The 18,278-nt window shown below is 39.1% G+C and overlaps 1 protein-coding gene across 8 annotated transcripts in view; it reads right to left on the bottom strand.

Annotated features, from left to right (window-relative positions):
- Positions 1-18,278, bottom strand: part of TTC13 (tetratricopeptide repeat domain 13) — a 109,951-nt gene that overhangs the window by 46,067 nt on the left and 45,606 nt on the right. For 6 of the 8 annotated variants that reach the window (XM_033199106.1, XM_033199107.1, XM_033199104.1 and 3 more), the window contains 8 exons: positions 16,791-16,907; positions 15,412-15,522; positions 9,772-9,854; positions 7,623-7,764; positions 7,192-7,366; positions 4,845-5,001; positions 1,443-1,573; positions 770-902 (listed from right to left, as the gene is read on the bottom strand). In XM_033199106.1, the coding sequence (XP_033054997.1) occupies positions 770-902; positions 1,443-1,573; positions 4,845-5,001; positions 7,192-7,366; positions 7,623-7,764; positions 9,772-9,854; positions 15,412-15,522; positions 16,791-16,907 (1,049 nt within the window). The remainder of the gene's footprint in view (positions 1-769; positions 903-1,442; positions 1,574-4,844; positions 5,002-7,191; positions 7,367-7,622; positions 7,765-9,771; positions 9,855-15,411; positions 15,523-16,790; positions 16,908-18,278) is intronic. The other 2 variants (XM_033199111.1, XM_033199110.1) reach the window with 1 other exon arrangement.

Below are 18,278 nucleotides of genomic sequence, written 5' to 3'. Positions count from 1 at the left end.
TTCCAAACAGATGTTCCAGCTAGACTGGGCGAGAAGCCAGGTAAAGGTAAAGGTTTAGGAGTGGAGCACAGTTTTTGTCATGCAAACGAATATCAAAGGTTACTCTAAACTAGCTAGTTGCCAGGCACACCATTAACTATAAAGGGACTGGTCCAGTGAAGTTCATTCAAAGGTACCACAGGTAATAGATCTGTTTTTTCAAAGAGACTGTTTCTAAAATGCTTCAGGTAAACAGGTGACTGGAAATGTGACAACAATCAATTCCTACTTTTTTTTTTTGAGATGGAGTCTTGCTCTGTCCTCTAGGCTGGAGTGCAGTGGCGCCATCTCGGCTCACTGCAAGCTCCGCCTCTCAGGCTCACATCATTCTCCTGCCTCAGCCTCCCGAGTAGCTGGGACTACAGGCGCCTGCCACCATGCCCGGCTAGTTTTTTGTACTTTTAGCAGAGACAGGGTTTCACTGTATTAGCCAGGATGGTCTCGATCTCCTGACCTCGTGATCCGCCTGCCTTGGCCTCCCAAAGTGCTGGGATTATAGGCATGAGCCACTGCGCCCGGCCAATCAATTCCTATTTTGAAAATATTAGTTAAGTGCATGTCAAAGAATAAAGATGCCAACAATTTCTGACAAACTTTAGAGAGGAAAACCTAACGTAGAAGGCCTGGTGTTAGCAAGCAAAACAGGGTTCACAGCCTGTTAGCTAAAACAGACTGACGTTATTTGACAATGATAAGACTTACAGTTTATTTTCACTGAGATGTCAGTTACCTTCTCCATTTAACTGCAATGTCAAACATGTCTCTCCACTGCATCAACCGTGTCTTTCCATTCATTCGAACTTTCGAGTTGGTCCATGTACGCTGCACGGCTTGCATGACCTCCAATGCAGCCAAACCCATAGCTATGAGAAAGGAATATCGAGAAGAATTAGTATACTTTAGAGGGACTGAGTTCTACCTACTTTACAGAGTCTCAGTGATAACTCAATAGTTAACACATAAAGGGTCAGTTGTATTGGTGATATAATAAGACCCAAGGCATGTTTCAGTCATGATGGTCCTACTAAAATTAAAACCCATCAGAGTTAACTAGAGACAGCTCAGGTTGTCTGCTCCCAACTCTGCCTCTTACTAACCCAAGTTGAGGTTTGTATTCTTCCACACAGGGATAAGGAAATAGCTCCCTGGATCAGGTGTCTGATTTTAAGTAAGGACTTAAGACCTATATTCTAGTCTATACTACAGTAATAGCAAAAAAGCCAAGGATGGAAGGAGTCTTCTTTCATAATTCAGTTTGAATGATTCTACACATTTCTATTCTGATCACATGGAGAATTTGAATAAGTACAATAAATACTAATTTTTTAAAACACACAACACGGTTTAACCACCCTTGCTCTTATGCCAGGAATATTTTCATTTTCAGATAGCTTCCAGAATACCTCTGTGTATTCGCTTGTTTGGCAGGAAACCAGGTGTTTCATATTGCATCAGGGATCCCAAACGATCAGCCACACAAATCAGCTCCTGTACTTCAGGCTTATAACTCTCAAAATTCTGATGTAACACATCTCTGAAAGAAACATGCACATGATAAGGACTTTTCAACAGACATTTGGCAATCCAATTCCACCTGAAAAGCAGTCACTTCCTCCACTGGAAAACTAATGAAGCAGTCTATGACCACAAAATCCTTACTTCAGTCCTTTGCACCCAACTATACCTCAGTTTAAAAGGGAATCTTTATGACAGCATGTGCATAATTGCCATCACATGCTGGTTAGTAACAGTGAAAACTATGATAACTAGTGTGCAATTCAGAAGACACCTCTTTCCATTATTTGCTCTGTAAACTTCTCCAGAAAACATACCTGAATGGATTGCCTTTTTCAACAAGCAACCAAACCTCTGCCCTTTGTCCATTCCTCACCCCTGCCCAAGTTGTATTAGAACAAGTATACTTGGAATGGTACATGGAAATACTATTGTTTAGCTGCCAACCTGCTTGATGCTTTTATAACAAAGACTGAAACTCTAAATTATAGGTTGTTCTGGGGATCTCCAAGACCACCCTCACTCAGGCTCAGAAATTGGCTGGGAGGGCTCAGTGGACTTAGAACTTGTGATTTATTATAGCAAAGGGACACAAAACAAAACCAGCAGAGGGAAGAGGCACCTTGGGAGAAGTCTGGAGGAAACCAGGCACAAGCTTCCAAGGGTCCTCTCCCAAGGAAGTCATATATGACACATTAAACTCTCCCAGCAATTAGTTGTGAACACGCATAAAATGCTGCCAACTAGGAAAGCTCATTAAAGACTCAGTGGCCAGGGTTATAGACACCTTCTGCCTGGCAAGTTCCCAAATTCCGGATACCCAGAAGGAAAGCACGTGTTCAATAGAAACCACATTGTTTGAACAAACAGTTTAGGCACAGAGAACCACTCCTATTAGTTTTGGGAGTGGTAGGAATCCCTTCGAAATCCAAGTTCCCAGATACCAACCAAGGTCACTCTTGCAAGCAGTCCTTTCTAAGGACAGCAGTCATAGGCCTGCTATGTTAATGCTTTTGTGCATAGAAATGTTTCTCAAAAAAGGAGCGGTTAGAGAACATACAAAAACTTCCATGAGCAATCAATTTTCTTTTTATTATTTTTGTTCATTTAATAGTTGAGACACATAGAAAACACAAAGTCAAATTACCCAATTTAAGAACTAGAGCTGAATTCATGCAGTTGTATCTGCTTGTATGCTGCTTTCCTATCCCATCTTCCTGTCTCTTGAAATTTGTGCTCCTGATTCACTTACCTTTTTAAAAACTAGGTTTGTTACACACACACACACAATATACTCTACAGTTTTGTTTATGAACTTTGGGAGAAAAAAATATGTGATAGCACAGCCTACTGACTTGCTGCTTTTATTCAACATTACATTTAAAAATTAATCCACATTGTTGCCTGAGTCATTTGTTTATACTGCTGTATAATATCCCATTGTGTGACTGTGACTGTATCACATTTATCCATTCTTCTGTTGATGGACATTTGGGTTGATTTCCAGTGTTAGCTGTGAACAAATACTGCTGGTAGACCTGTTCAAGTCTCTCCTGGTAGATATGTGCACAAGTACAAAGTTCTCTGAATAGACACAGGAAGAGAATCTCACATCAAGTATGAGAATATTCATCTTCACTAGATAATGACAAACTGCTTTCCAAAGTGGTTGTAGCAACTTATACTCTCATCAGGAGTATAAAAGTTCTCTATAATCTCCCTTCTGACCAATATTACTATTATCAGATTTTGTAACATTTGCTCATCTAGTGGCTGAAAAAAATCTCATGAGGCCTTAATTTATGAACTGAAGTATGTCTTCATGTTTGTCATTCATGTTTTCCCCGTGGTAAAATTACCTGTTCATGTCTTTTGCACACTTTTCTATTGGCTGTCTCTTATTTTTAAATTTGTAGTGACACTTCAAAAATGTGGACAGTAATTCTTGGTCAGTTATTAAGTTTGCAAGTACCTTTACTCAATTTGGGCTTATTTTTCTTTCCTTATGGTGTCATTTGTTGAACAGAAGTTCTTAGGTTCAATGTAGTCCAATTTATCAATCTTTTTGTTTCAAATCTATGCTTTGTGCTTCTTAATAAATCCTTGTCTACCCCAAAGTCGTAAACATCTTCGTTTATATTTCCTCCTAAAGTTTAAAATATTTTGCCATTCATACTTCAGATTTTCATCCATTTGGAATTAGATTACTATGCCATCACAAATATCAATTTTATTTTATCCATAAAATAACTTAATTGGCCCACTCCCACATCTTGACCAGTCCTATTCTGATCTGTAACACACCTTTACCATTTATCTAAGGTATCTATTCTCTTCCTTTAGTCCATTGTCTATCTCTGCACCAATACCATTCTGCTCATTATTATATTAAGTTTTGCCACCTGGTAGGATGAGAACCTTCCCCTTCAAGCCTGAGCATCCTCTTCTTTGGGAGTATCTTAATTATTCTTGGTCCTTTGTTCTTCCATAGAATATACAGAATTTGCTCAACAAGTGCCTCAAAAAAACTTGGGATTTTGAATGGCATTTTATTAAATCTATAATTAATTTGCAGAGAAATGGCCTACTAATGTTACTGAACTTCCAATCCATGAACATAGTATTTCTCACCATTTATTTGTTTTCTTAGTAACTTTCAATTAAGTTTTGTGATCTCCATACAGGTTTTATACAGATTTTGTAAGATTTTTTCTAAGTATTTGTTACTATTATAAATGATATTTTTGTTACTCATATATAGAAATGTAACTGATTCTTGTATATTGATTATAAACAATGACTTTGCTAAATCTCATTTCCTATAATTTGTAGATCTTCTAGGTTTCCTTTGTAGAAAATTATGTGATCTGCAAACAATGACAGCTTTCTATTTTCCTTTCTAATCCGTATCACTGATTTCTTTTTCTTCTCTCTGTGCACTGTCTAGGACTTATGGTTCACTATTACAGAGAAGCACTGATTCTGGGCTTTTTGGTTTGACTCCCAATGCTAATGTTAATGTATCTACCATTTCATTAGTTAAAATGATGTTTGCTATAGGTGTTTTTTGTTTTGTTTTGTTTTTAGAGATGGGGTCTCTGCTGTGTTGCTACAGTACAATGGATGGCTATTCACAGACACAAGGATAGCATGCTTGATTGAACTCCTGGGCTCAGGCAATTCTCCTGCCTCACCCTCTGAAGTAACAGGGGGTAGCGTGCCACCATGCCCAGCTTATAGCTCAGTTTTGACAAAGGAAAAAAAAAATGATCTTCATCTAAAGCACTTACTTTATGTGGGGTTGCAACCCTGGCTGCTCTTCATAGTCTTCTATGAGGAAAGGCAGATTTTTAGCCCAGTGGTCTTTAAAGCTTCCAGGCAGATCTACATCAATGTTATATTCCGTAAGGGGGGTATCAAGGTGTGCATGAAGATATCGAGAATACTCTGCAGAAAGGAAATGAGATCTGACACATCCAAATACTGCTAAAGAAACTTTCTTATGGCTAACTGCCATACAAATACTTTGTAACAAGCTGTTCTTCATTTATAAGAATTCTAAAAAGAGTTTCTAAATTTTAGTAAGTCACTATTAGTATATGATAGAGGTAACCTGCCACTGACTTGAGATAACAAGGTCAAATATAAGTCGGTCAGTCTGGTTCTACTTTGGCTAATTTTTTTTTTTTGAGACGGAGTCTCGCTCTGTCGCCCAGGCTGGAGGGCAGTGGCAAGATCTTGGCTCACTGCAAGCTCTGCCTCCCGGGTTCATGCCATTCTCCTGCCTCAACCTCCAGAGTAGCTAGGACTACAGGTGCCCGCCACCATACCCGACTTACTTTTTGTATTTTTAGTAGAGACGGGGTTTCACTGTGTTAGCCATGATGGTCTCGATCTCCTGATCTCGTGATCCCCCACCTCGGCCTCCCAAAGTGCTGGGATTACAAGCGTGAGCCACCACGCCTGGCCTACTTTGGCTAAATTTTAATCACCTTTCCAGGAAAACCACTAAAAATCTCATTGTTTTCAATTCCAGAGCTTGAGAATCCAAGTTCTGTGTCAGACAGAGCCTGGTACTCTGTCAACTGGTATACAGATTAATTGGGTATATGATTTCACCAACTGACTAATGGACTGATGCTTATCTCTATGAAAGCAGTGTAGGAAAAAACCCAAAGTACAGAGTACCTGCCCCTTCTGCCTATAATTCACAAGTGCAAGCTCTGCTAAACCAGGAAAAAAGGGAATTGTAATTCAGGGTAAAGAAAGATGTTGTCCAACAGGTAGCCCCAAGGCACCTGGCTATTGGATACTTAATGAGGCTAGGGTGATTGAAACTGGGTTTTAAATTTTATTTAATTTGAATTAATTTAAACCTACAAACTGATACTTGATTCAATCATTAGAAAACTTCAGTATGTTTGAAACGACTTGCACATATGAACCTACTTTTTCAACTATAAATATTATAAATTCTAAATTCAGATCAAGTATTTCCAATGAAAATTTAACATCCAAATTGAGATGTACTATAGCATAAAATATATATCAGATTTCAAAGACTTAGTTACAAAAAATAATGTGAAGTATCTAATGAATAGCAGTTTCATATTAATTATGTTATATGTTGAACTGATATTTTGGATATACTGAATTTAAAATTATACGTTATTAAAATTAATTCCACTTCTTTGATTTTCACTTTTTTAATGTGGCTACTACAAATTAAAATTACACACACAGCATTCTACTTTTTTTTCTTTTGGACAGTCATGGTATAAAGGGCTCACAATAACAAAAAAAAATGTAAGCTTTAATAAAAAAAACTGTCTTCAGAGACAGGAGATAAAAGGCGAGTAAAACTACAACTAATAAAAGGGTAACGGCAAGATTTGCTTTCTTCTTCACCTCATATTTCTCCAAAATATATGAGAATTTTGATATGAAGGAATGACAAGTCAAATATACCAAGTTCACATTTAACAGTAAGAACTGGCTGGGCACGGTGGCTCACACCTGTAATCCCAGCACTTTGGGAGGCCGAGGCAGGTCAAGAGGTCGAGACCATCCTGGCCAATATGGTGAAACTCTGTCTCTATGAAAAATACAAAAATTAGCTGGGCATGGTGGCGCATCCCTGTAGTCTCAGCTACTTAGGAGGCTGAGGCAGGAGAATGGGATGAACTGGGAGGCGGAGCTTGCTGTGAGCTGAGATTGCACCACTGTACTCCAGCCTGGTGACAGAGCAAGACTCCGTCTCAAAACAAAACAAAAAAACAGTAATAACCTCACAGAATGTCAGTTTCCTGCCCTTCCTGTATTCTTGGGACATGTGATGAGACACAAATACTCCAGATGCTTGTCACATTTAGTTCAAAATATGGCTTTTCAACTTAAGTAAAAAATGTTTTAACTTTAGAAAGTAAAAATTTAAAAAGTGGTAGAAAACGCATTCGACTGATCTTTCGAAGATATAAACATCTAGTCTCAACACTAGCACTGACAAGGCGTGGCTGTGGACAAGTCACCTAGCCTCCTTCAGACTCCACTGTTTCATATGGAACATAAGAGTCAAGTAATATGATTTCTACAGCTTTGAGCATGAAAATCCAACAATTCTATGATTTTCTGACTTACCTCGGAGATACTTCACTTTAAGATACTCAGGGCTAGCCTTCTGGCCTGGGAGAGGATCATTCAGCATAACTTTTGTTTGTGCTTTTATGCCTTCATAAAACTGCCCCATGGCAACGTGGCTGAGCCCTTTCATATACTGGCACACTTCGTTATACGGCTCTAGCTGCAGACACCGCTGAGGACAAAATGCTGCATTAGTATCAATAGAGTTTAAGAAAACTTTGAAATGCCTTATTCTTTACTCCGGAATTAGTTTTCCCTCCAGGTTAAACCAGACCTTGTCTCTAGGACAAGGGCAATGATTTCTTCTCTCTCTTTTGGTGGGAGTGGAAACACTATTCTCAGTCCCCCTTCTCTATTCATTTCACTAAACTTCACTGAAGAATAATCCAAGAATTCCAATTACAGTGTTCTTATTTACAGATGCTCACCTTAAAGTTCTTGAGGGCTTCCTGTAAGCTGCCGTGGTGGTAGAGCATCATTCCCCGGAGCTGGAGGGTTTGCACGTGATTTTGGTTGAGCAACAGTGCCTTTTGAAAGCTCTCGGTGGCTGCTTCAAAATTGCCCAGTTCTCTAGGTATTTGATAATAGTTATGAATACAGTATAGACATTATAGGCAACATACAGAATAAGCTGTCCTCAAAATTATGGACCAATATGTAAACAAGATACCTTGATGCGGGTGTTCCCTTTGTTACTTTTTTATAGCCTCTGACACATTACATTCTACTTACTTCTAATCTTACCAGCTTATAGGATAACCACAGAGCTCTTGAAATTCTGTGGGGAAAATTCATCTGCTGATTTCCAAAGGCAGATGCTTATTCAAACCCCTCTCCTTGATTATTCACAATGAGTCCCAAACCCTAAAGAACTGTGTGTAAATTTTAATATATGGATAAAAACATACTTTTCCCATTTGGAAAAAAGTATACCAATTATAATCCTAAATAGTTCATCATTCTCAATCAAATTCATAGCCTTAAAAATGCATTTTTTTTTTTTTTGGTCACCAAAGTTGCTTTGCTTAAAATCTAGTAAATCGTTATATAATTTAGAATTCTGAAAAAAGAAGTGTATTTTAGAATTGTAACCATTCCAGAATGGAAATGGTTGTTATGGATCAATCTGCTCTTTATTTGCTTTTTAAATAGGTTTAGAAACCGGGTCTCACTGCATTGCACAGGCTGAAATCAGCCTCCTGGGCTCAGGTGATGCTCTCACCTCACCTTCTGAAAAGCTGGGACCACAGGCACATGCCTCAGAGCCTAGCTGTTCATTCTTTTATATATTACAAAAAAATAGAAGAAACTTCAAAATGTTCTATACATCAATTCTCTATAAATAATGGACATTTTTAAAAAATATAATTCCTGCTTACATTCATACAGCACTTTACAAGGTGCTTTCAAATCTGTTTTCAATTTCTATTCAATAATTCTGTGAGACAGGAAGCATAAATATCATCCCTTAAACCCCAAACAAATCCAGACACACTTTTTCCAAGTTAGTATAAGAGTTCCTCAAACTATCAGATAAATAAGCTCTTGAATATAATCCTTCCAGAATAAGGTACCTGATAAAGGGACTTTCTGTCACTATCTTTCTTTTCTAGCTTTTGCGGCACCTTTACAAGTGAGAAGCCAGAAGCTCAGAGAAGTTAAGCACTCATACCTGCAGAATGACCAAGGCAGAACTAAGTCATGAGCTCCTTCACTCATGCCATCCTACCTCGTTTTCATAACACAATATACTTTTTTTTTTTTCTGTTTTGAGACGGAGTCTCGCTCTGTCGCCCAAGCTAGAGTGCAGTGGCACGATCTCGGCTTACTGCAACCTCTGACTCCTGGGTTCAAGCGATTCTCCAGCCTCAGCCTCCCATGTAGCTGGGATTACAGGCACCCACCACCATGCCCGGCTATTTTTGTATTTTTAGTAGACATGGGGGTCTCACCATGTTGGCCAGGCTGGTCTCGAACTGCTGATCTCAAGGGATATGCCTGCTTCAGCCTCCAAAAATGCTGGGATTACAGGTGTGAGCCACCTCTCCTGGCTTACTTTTTTTTTTTTTTTTTTTAAGCCAAAAGTCACAATAGCTCTATTCATCAGGGCAATGCATGGGCAATGCATGGGGTCAGGAAGCCAAGTTCTAGTTACAACTTTTCATTCTCAATAGATGTACATTATAATCACAACTTTTCCATCCCTTCATTCTAGGACTTTTCAAAGAGATCATACGAAATTTACCTTAGTTACTGTCTAAGAAAGTAGCAACAGCATCTATACCCCAACAGCTTATAATGCCACTATTCAAAACAACAACCCTTGAAGGACGAACATTTTCTAGACCAACACACACACTGAAGTTAAGAGAGAATACTGTGTATCATGACATCCTCTAATACAATTTTTTCTGCATTCCAGAGAAAATATCAACAAATCTATACATACTTGTGCAATTCAAAACACCCATCTCCTTTGGTTAAGAAATACCATTTCTTTTAAAATATTATGTGAAGCTATCTTGTCTCCCCACTCTTCAGCCTCCCTCCTACCCCAACTGTTATTATTTTACTCACCTATATGCCTGCCCTAGACTTTTATATGCATCAATAAAATCAACTTTCTGCTTCAAAGCTTCTTTGAAGGATTCAATAGCTTCCTGTAAAAAGTGTACAGAAAATTATTTCATTTGCATAACTGTTAAAATTGAGTTTCACTTAAATCATAAAAGGATTTAAATATATATCCTACATAGTCTGACAGATTTTCTTTTAAATAGGAGGACTTTAAAAAAAGACAGGCAGAAAATGCAATAAACTATAAGTCAGAAGGATTTAATTTCAGTAAACAAATGCATTACTATGAAAAATACGAGCCTTAAATTTCTCCCCTTTACAATGGGAAATCAGCTTTCCATTTTACCTACTTTATTACTGGCTACTTCATTAAAACTTTGAATACTAATCACTTCACCTTCATATTATTAATATCATATCCTTAATTAATAAAGGCCCTAGGACCAAAAGCAAGCCTAACAGCTGTGTGAAATAATTTAAAACGATCATAACTGGCAACATTTAAAATTGAAACGAGAGACAAAAAAGAAAGCCCAATGTGAAACTGTTTATAAAACAAGCAAAAAGGCTCCTAGATTCACCATCTGAAGGATTCCCGTGATCTACAAGGAAAAAGAAAAAGTAAAATAAAACAAAACAAAAACCTTAAGTTGGAGGTGTTTGGGGTCTGCCTAACACCAAGTCTGTGGCTAAGACAGTGAGAACTGCTAAGCAGGCGCTATGCTTTGGAAAGCTGTCCTTGGAAATGCACGGTATACTTGGCTACTGCCTAACTCCCTCTCCATCTATGAAAACTATTAATCAAATGACCCATTCTATTTAAGTAGAAACAACCTAGGTTTTAACCAATGTTAAATGTACTTTTCACTGTGACTCATACACTGCAATAAAAAAATTATGACTATATAGCTTACTAACACTTTTCCTAAGGAAAAGACATACTTACTAAAGTTACCTGCTATAAGGCATCATGATCTCTAATAGCTTTAATGCAAAAGACTTGACTTTAGATAATTTTACACATGATTAGATAATTCATAGAAGAAAACTACTGAAGATGTCACATACTTTGCACATGGTAGGCACTCAATAAATATTTAATGATTTGGTAAGGCACACAAAATTGTTTTGCAAAAGCAGTAAAATTCTAATCGCTTTCAAAAAGGCATTCATTCCCTGCACCTTGATTTTCTCTGAAAGGGAGACAGCAGGACAAGAGAGGCTGGTGTGCAAACTCTTCAAAGGCAACAATGGGATGACAATCTACTAATTAAGGACTCCTGCTGTATATCTACAGTTGGGTAGAGAGATGGGAATGGATAAACTTTAACATTTAAGAAATGTTAAAGATCACTTTTAGTTTGGCTTCTTGCCACGGTGTAACCTTGATCTTTTAAGAGTTTACCACTCTATTCTTAATTCAGTAAACATGTATTGAGTGCTTACTATGTGCCGGAGACAGTGTGAGGTGCAGGGGAGGCAAGGATGAGCCAGTCATTATCTCTGTCCTCTAAGAATGGAGTCTAGTTAGAAAGCCAATTGTGTCACCAGGTTATCGGAATACAAATTAAGAGCTACAAGAGATATCAGTAAGTCCCTGAGAATGAAGAGAAAGAATCCACTAACTGAGCCTGGGGTAACAGAACAGGCTTCAGGGAGGAAGTGACAATTGAGTGGGTCTTGGAGAATGAAAAGGAATTTGGTAAAGAAACAGGGCATTTTGGAGGGGGAAATAGTACTGTACAGTGGCATAGATCACTCAGAAATGGTGGAAAATTTAGTGAGGCAGGAGTGCAGGGTGTATGGGTGGGTACAGGGGAGAGGGAAAAGATGGGAGACCACGCTAATGTGGAAAGCTGGGCCAGGAAAGGAAGGGCCTCCTGGGCCAAACTGTGCAGGCAGTGAGGACTAGGGGGCTTCACACAGGTGCATGTCCTCAGGAAATGTACTTTTTAGAGAGGATTACTACTAGCAGCAACAAAGACAGACTAGGGAGGGAAGAGAATGGAGACAGGGAGCCAAATGAGGGAGTTGCTGCAGTAGTTGGAGCAAGAGATAATGAAAGCTCAAACTAAGAAACTGTCTCTGAGGAGAGAAAAGAAGGGTCAACCTCAGGAGACATTTTGAAACGCAAACTACAACAGAGTTTGGTGGCTGCCTGGGTATGGGAGATGAGGGAGAAGAAAGGGTAGGAAGCTTTTAAGCTGAAGAGCTCGGGTGGGTGGCGAGAGCATTAACTAAGTAAGGAAGTACAGGAGAAAGGGCAGCTGCAGGTGGGGATGGGGTGGGGCAGGAGGGAATAATGAGCCCATCGGGGCGTGTTAAGTCTGGAGTGCTCGTGGACAGCTAGGTGGAGACGCCCAGGGGGCTGCCCACTCCACTTACAGCATGCTTGGACGCCACAGTTCTTCAAAGTCTGATTTCTCTTCAGCTTTTAAGAGTCTTTGGTTTCAGGGTTCCTGTCTAATCACTGCACAGCTCTCTACCTCATTCTGCCAAAGAGGGGACATAGTAGAATCAAGATTTTAAGGCGTTGGGAACAAAGAAACTACGTTTGAATGAATCAATTTCTAAGCATATGAACTGGCTCTGAATTAATTTGCTTGGCAAATGCCATCCCACCATTTTCAGTCCCCATCTTTCCTACTAGTTGACAGGCAACCACCACCCTAGGGCTGTTCCTTGTTAACTAAGAGAACACTCTCAGAAAACTCTCAAAGTGAAGGCTGATGGTGCTTGGGACACATGGTTTGTGAAATATCCTTACAACATAGATAAAACAATGGGATTCAATAGAAAAGCTTTTGTTGTTTCCCTAGGAAGATCCAAAATGCCTGATATAACCCCTGAATTGAATAGTCATAAAATTTGTAATATTGCTTAATATACTTCTAACGTATTACATCATATAGTAAATAAGCAATCACCTACTTAATTAATTTTTAAATTGCTGTTGGCCAAGAGAGACCACCTTTAGGATATAAAAATAGCTCAAACTTATTGGTCCATTTAATACTTGTCTCTAAGGTTAACAAGAGAAACAAAAAAATCTAAACAAAGTTCATTTATTAATTCAGCCATTTCACTATGAACTCAGTTTTCCGACCTGTGTAACAGGGACACCCTCCACTCCTTCTATACCTCACGGGGATGCCGTTGAGATGAAGGAGACGGTAAGTAACCACTCTAACCTCCCCAGACAGCAGATCTATAAAAACGCAAAGCAAGAGTTCCCATCTATTATACTTGCTGATGCTGTGCTTATGAGCATGGTGAAAAGGACAGAGCACCAAATAACTTGGTAGGACCAGTTTGCTGAGGGGCTTCTAACGCTCAAAATGAAAGCACTGTTTCTAGGTTCTTATCACGCAGATCTAAAGCAAATCAAACTGAATTTCAGTTCTTGTGCAATTTGTGGTTAGTTTCTCTTTTCTGAAAAATTCTCATTTTCAAATACCCCAAAGAGCCCCGTCCATATTCCTAAACCTGGCTTTATAGTAACAACATTAAAAGTGAAATTGTTTGCATTTGCTTATTTTTAAAAATATTTTCAACCTCTTAATAGGAATAGTTTGGTATTTTTTTGTATTTGTAATCTTTTTCTCCTCCATGAGATATCCAAGGGATATTCTTTGAGTAGAGTACTGAAGTTCTGAATTTTTAAAATTTAAGGTGACTGTCAGAGAAGATGAGAGGAACAGAGGGTAGATACAAAATAAACTGGACAAGTCCACCTGGCAGCTGCTCAAAGCATGTTTTAAGAAATTGCTCTCAAAGCCTATGGCTGCCAGTTTGAATCATGAGGGAAGAGAAAGGTCTTTATTAAGAGCATCCTCCACATACTTCCAAAACGAATGTGAGGTTTATGAAATAGAATCTGCAAAATTCCTTTTGGTTTGGCTTTTAGTGGAATGGGAGTTTTCTTTTAGAATCTGTAAAATTTTAAATTTTCACAGATAAAATAATCTATAATAATTAATATTCAGTTCCTGTTTAAAGCTTACAAAGTACTTTTCACATGGAGTTTTTTATTGAATCCTCATGATCACTCCAAGAGGCAGAAAGTAGAATTGTTTCCACTTTATAGATGTGGAAGGAGAAACTGATTGCCCATGGAGCCTGGAGCAAGAGCTCAAACCAAGACCTTTCAACACCAACTTCAATGCTCTGTCCTTGAAATTCATTATTCCACTAATACATATTGAGCACCTCCTATGTGACAGGCATTGTCCTTAACACTGAGGATTTGCAATGTGCAGCCTTTTCACAGGTAAACACTCTCCCCACAACCCAAATATATGTATGTCAGATCCTCAAACCACTTTCAATAATAAAATGTCTGTTCTTTCTGTCAGAATACACATCCCTGCCACACACTACTGAATTTCTTCACAGCCTTCAAAGTTGTCGTTAAGTACCACCTTCTGGGGCTCCTATCAGAATGAATCGCTTTTCAGTAGTGCAGGCTGACTCTATTTCATTCTCAGGCCCGTCTGTCTTCCATCAGGTAGCTTGGATGTGTCCTTTGTGAGAGCACCTACTATGTGGCAGGCCTTGAGCGGCACTAAGGAAGCCCAGGTGAGAGAGGCAGCTCCTCGTCAGGTTCCAGGCCCGCGGCTTCTGGCACAAGCCTTCTCACGATGGGTTCCCCGCACAGAATCAGAACATGGAATCGAGTGCCTGGGCAGGAGGAAGGGCCAGGCTAGAGGCCACATTTCTGCCCATACTTTCAGTCAGTTCAGATAGCTTTCCTGTTTCCCTCTACCTCCTCTGCCCAGCAGTCAGGCAGTCCTCAAGTGATACTAATACAGTCAATCTCAGAAGGGTCTCCCAACCTGTCCCTGTGGTCTCTCAAGGAGCTGGGTCCAGTTTCATGCCCACTGACCTAGACCCAACCAATGTCACCCTGTCAGTCCTTCTGCCCCCCATCTCCTCAGCCACCATGCTGTCAGAATCGACTTTCTAAATTACAGATTTGGTCTCAGTGCTGGAACCTATGCATTTTGGCAATCTAGAATTTATAGCTCCTCTGGCCTGCAAATTTGAGTCAAAATGCTTAGCACAGTACTCCAGGATAAGGACCTGCCCTCCACCGACCTTCCAGCTTCATCTCCCTTAAACCACACCCAACTACTTCCCACTCTGTGAACTGCCCATATTTCCATCTCCCCAAGTCTTCACCCACGCTTTCCTCTCTGCCTGATGGGCTTTTCTTCTCCCACTTCCACCCCCAAATCCCAATCAGTCTTCCAGCTCCAGGACAAAGTCCACCTGTTCTTTGGAACTTTCTCTAACTCTGCAGTTCCAGTGAATCTTTCTTATCTACATTTTCAAAGCACTTTGTTTATATTATGTTCTTGAGTATGTTTACCATATGATAAATTGTATGTGGAAAAAGCTTTGCAAACTGTATCCTCTATAAAGGTAAAGTATCATTTCTCCCACTTATTAACCTTTGATCCTTTCTCTTTCTGTATCTCCCTCCAGGAACCCAGCAAAGAGTAAAAGCTCAATAAATAAAAAATATGCTGATTCAGATTACCTTCTACATCAGATCAGCCATCAAGTAAAAGAAATTCCTCCCACCCACAAAAGAGAAGCAGAGTCATCATATGGTACACATATGCACAACACTTTCACCTTCAGAAGTCCTCTGTGAAAGAAAGTTAAACCTTTGTATAGCATAGCTATAGGCTGGTTTTTGTTCAGTTCTAAGGACTGCTGAAAGTCTTCATGGGCTGTTGCATAGTCCTACAAGAAGGAGAGTGGGGGAAAAAATAAAATAGTATTTATTAGATATGTGAACATTTCCTAATTTTTGACTGGTAGAGAAAAAATATCTCAGTTCATCCTCTGCCCTTTTTGGCTTCAAAGGAAACATTTCATGATACTATATATTGGTTAAATGCTTATACTACTCATTCAAATAGTTGGGAGCTTTTTAAGAAAAGCGATTGTGAGAAAAACTGACAAAGGTTTAATTAAGCACTCTGTCTTAACTACAAAAAAATTTATCTCAAATAGTATTATAGCAATAATCTGTCAGAGAAATTTCTGGTACTAGCATTTTATCATACTGGATAGTCCCAAAATAATTGTGCCACAGATTAATATTAAAATCTGTTATGCTGAGACTCTTTTAATATATTTTCTTTGGCACAGAAAATTGTTATTTAAAGTACTATAAGCCACAGAAATAATTGTGGCAATCATAAATGTCACTCTGATGATAAAAGACAATCTTGTTAGGCTTGGGTCACTTACATAGAGAAGCTATAGTCTGGAAAGCCATGCTAGCTCAGGGTATGTTTCTTGGGTTGTGAAACCCAAAGAAATTCAAATTGTACCTCTAAGTTTAATAATCACATTGACAACATGCACACCTGCTTCTCTATGATGACATTTGCAAGGAAGATTGACATACAATCCACAAATAAATTTATCTTTCTCTTTTTTTAAATGCCAGTCCAGAATTAGTTATTACTGACAGCTCCAACAAGAAAATGTTTTTAGTATTTAATGTTCTCCACTGGGTTTAATTTCAGCTATAGAAAATGCTTTTATAATTCTTTATTTTTATTTATTTATTTATTTATTTTTTTGAGACGGAGTCTCGCTCTGTTGCCCAGGCTGGAGTGCTGTGGCAGGATCTTTGCTCACTGCAAGCTCCGCCTCCCGGGTTCACGCCATTCTCCTGCCTCAGCCTCCTGAGTAGCTGGGACTACAGGCGCCCACCACCTCGCCCGGCTAATTTTTTTGTATTTTTAGTAGAGACTGGGTTTCACTGTGTTAGCCAGGATGGTCTCGATCTCCTGACCTCGTGATCCTCCTGCCTCAGCCTCCCAAAGTGCTGGGATTACAGGTGTGAGCCACCGCGCCCGGCCTATAACTCTTATGACACAGATATATTACTAAACAGCCAAAGGCCAAATCTATCGAAGAGTCACTTTCTGAGGTCAAGGGAAAAATGAAATTTTCATCATCATAAAAAGAAATACTTCAAGACAAAAACAAGTCACCTCTGATATGAAGTACAAGGTTCCCCGATGTCTGTACAGCCGTGCTGAAGGCTGCAGTTGGATAGCTTTAGTGAGGTCATTCACTGCTTCATTAATTCGTCCCAGAGGGGACAGAATCTAGAAATCCCAAACATGTAATCAGGAAAAATACCAATGACCAACCCTAAAATCCCAATGTTTTTGACTCTTCAATTCCACTTCACCCTACTCCACTCACAAAATTACTCTCAGCAGGCTGCAATCCTTGACCCCATATACTATGTGGTGGTGTTCAAAGTCAACCAGCTGAGGTGCCACTAATCTTTGTCTAGTCAAGCAGGAGACTGATGAACTACGACTGCAGCAACTGCCTTGTCACTATTTCACATTCTGGGTTGTACCAGATGTTACTTTTCTTACAATGTGATTTTTTTTTCCTTGACTTTATCTTTTAAATCAAAATTTGGCATATATACACAAAGATGTCAAAATTAACCTGAAAGACAACTTTGAACCATTAAAATAGACAAATTATTGGACACAGATTAGAGTCCGCCATGGACTTTAGCTCTGTCCTCTATGGTAAGAAGAGCTGAATGACAACTTCTAAGATTCCAGATGCTCTTTCAGCCCTTTTGTGTAACAACTTTTAACTCATGAGTCATGATCTGCAGAGTAGGAGGAAAAATATCTGCAAGCCTGTTTGGAAAAGCTCTTTTGAGCCAGCAATCAGTTGTATTCAGGCAACATGAAAATACAGAAGACAGTTCAGAATGCAAAAGTAAACCAAAAAGACATAAGAAAATCCAAAGTGAGTATCAGTGTTCATGCAATCAAGCCCAAGCACTTTATCCTGAATAAACGTCCTTAAATTAGGGTTTATTTTGTTGTTGTTTTAGAGACAGGGTCTCACTCTGTCACCCAAGCTGGAATGTAGTGGAACAATCACAGCTCACTGTAACCTCGGACTCCTGGACTCATGCAATCCTCCTACCTCAGCCCCTGGAGTAGTTTAGGCTACAGTGTCGTGCCATCATGCCCTGCTAATTTATTTTTTAAAATTTGTTTGCAGAGGTAGGGGTCTCACTACATTGACCAGGCTTGTCTTAAACTCTTGGCCTTGAGCAATCCTGCTGTGTTGGCCTCCCAAAATTTTGGGATTACAGGCATAAACCACTATGCCCAGCCTATTCTATCCCTATTAGACAGGTTATTTCTGCCAAATTTTATAATTTCCTACTCTAAAATCAGCGAGAAAGAGGATTCGGGCAGGCCTATCACCAGTAGTAAGCATGATAGCTCAGAAAGAGGAAAGAAATTGAATATAAGTCTGAGAATTCAAAAAGCACAGTGGGCTGGGGTTGTATTTTGGAAGGAAAATCATCCCTCCCGAGTTTATCAACCCCTAGGTACATAACTGAATTATTATATCCCAGCACAACAATCAATATGCATAATAATGAGTAACTTTAAAAAGTTAACTTATGTTCATCAAATATAGAATATTTC

This window comes from Trachypithecus francoisi, unplaced genomic scaffold (genome assembly GCF_009764315.1).
Source record: "Trachypithecus francoisi isolate TF-2019V2 unplaced genomic scaffold, Tfra_2.0 Lachesis_group5, whole genome shotgun sequence".
In the NCBI taxonomy this organism is placed as follows: Eukaryota; Metazoa; Chordata; class Mammalia; order Primates; family Cercopithecidae; genus Trachypithecus; species Trachypithecus francoisi.
This window is presented reverse-complemented; position numbering and strand designations above follow the sequence as displayed.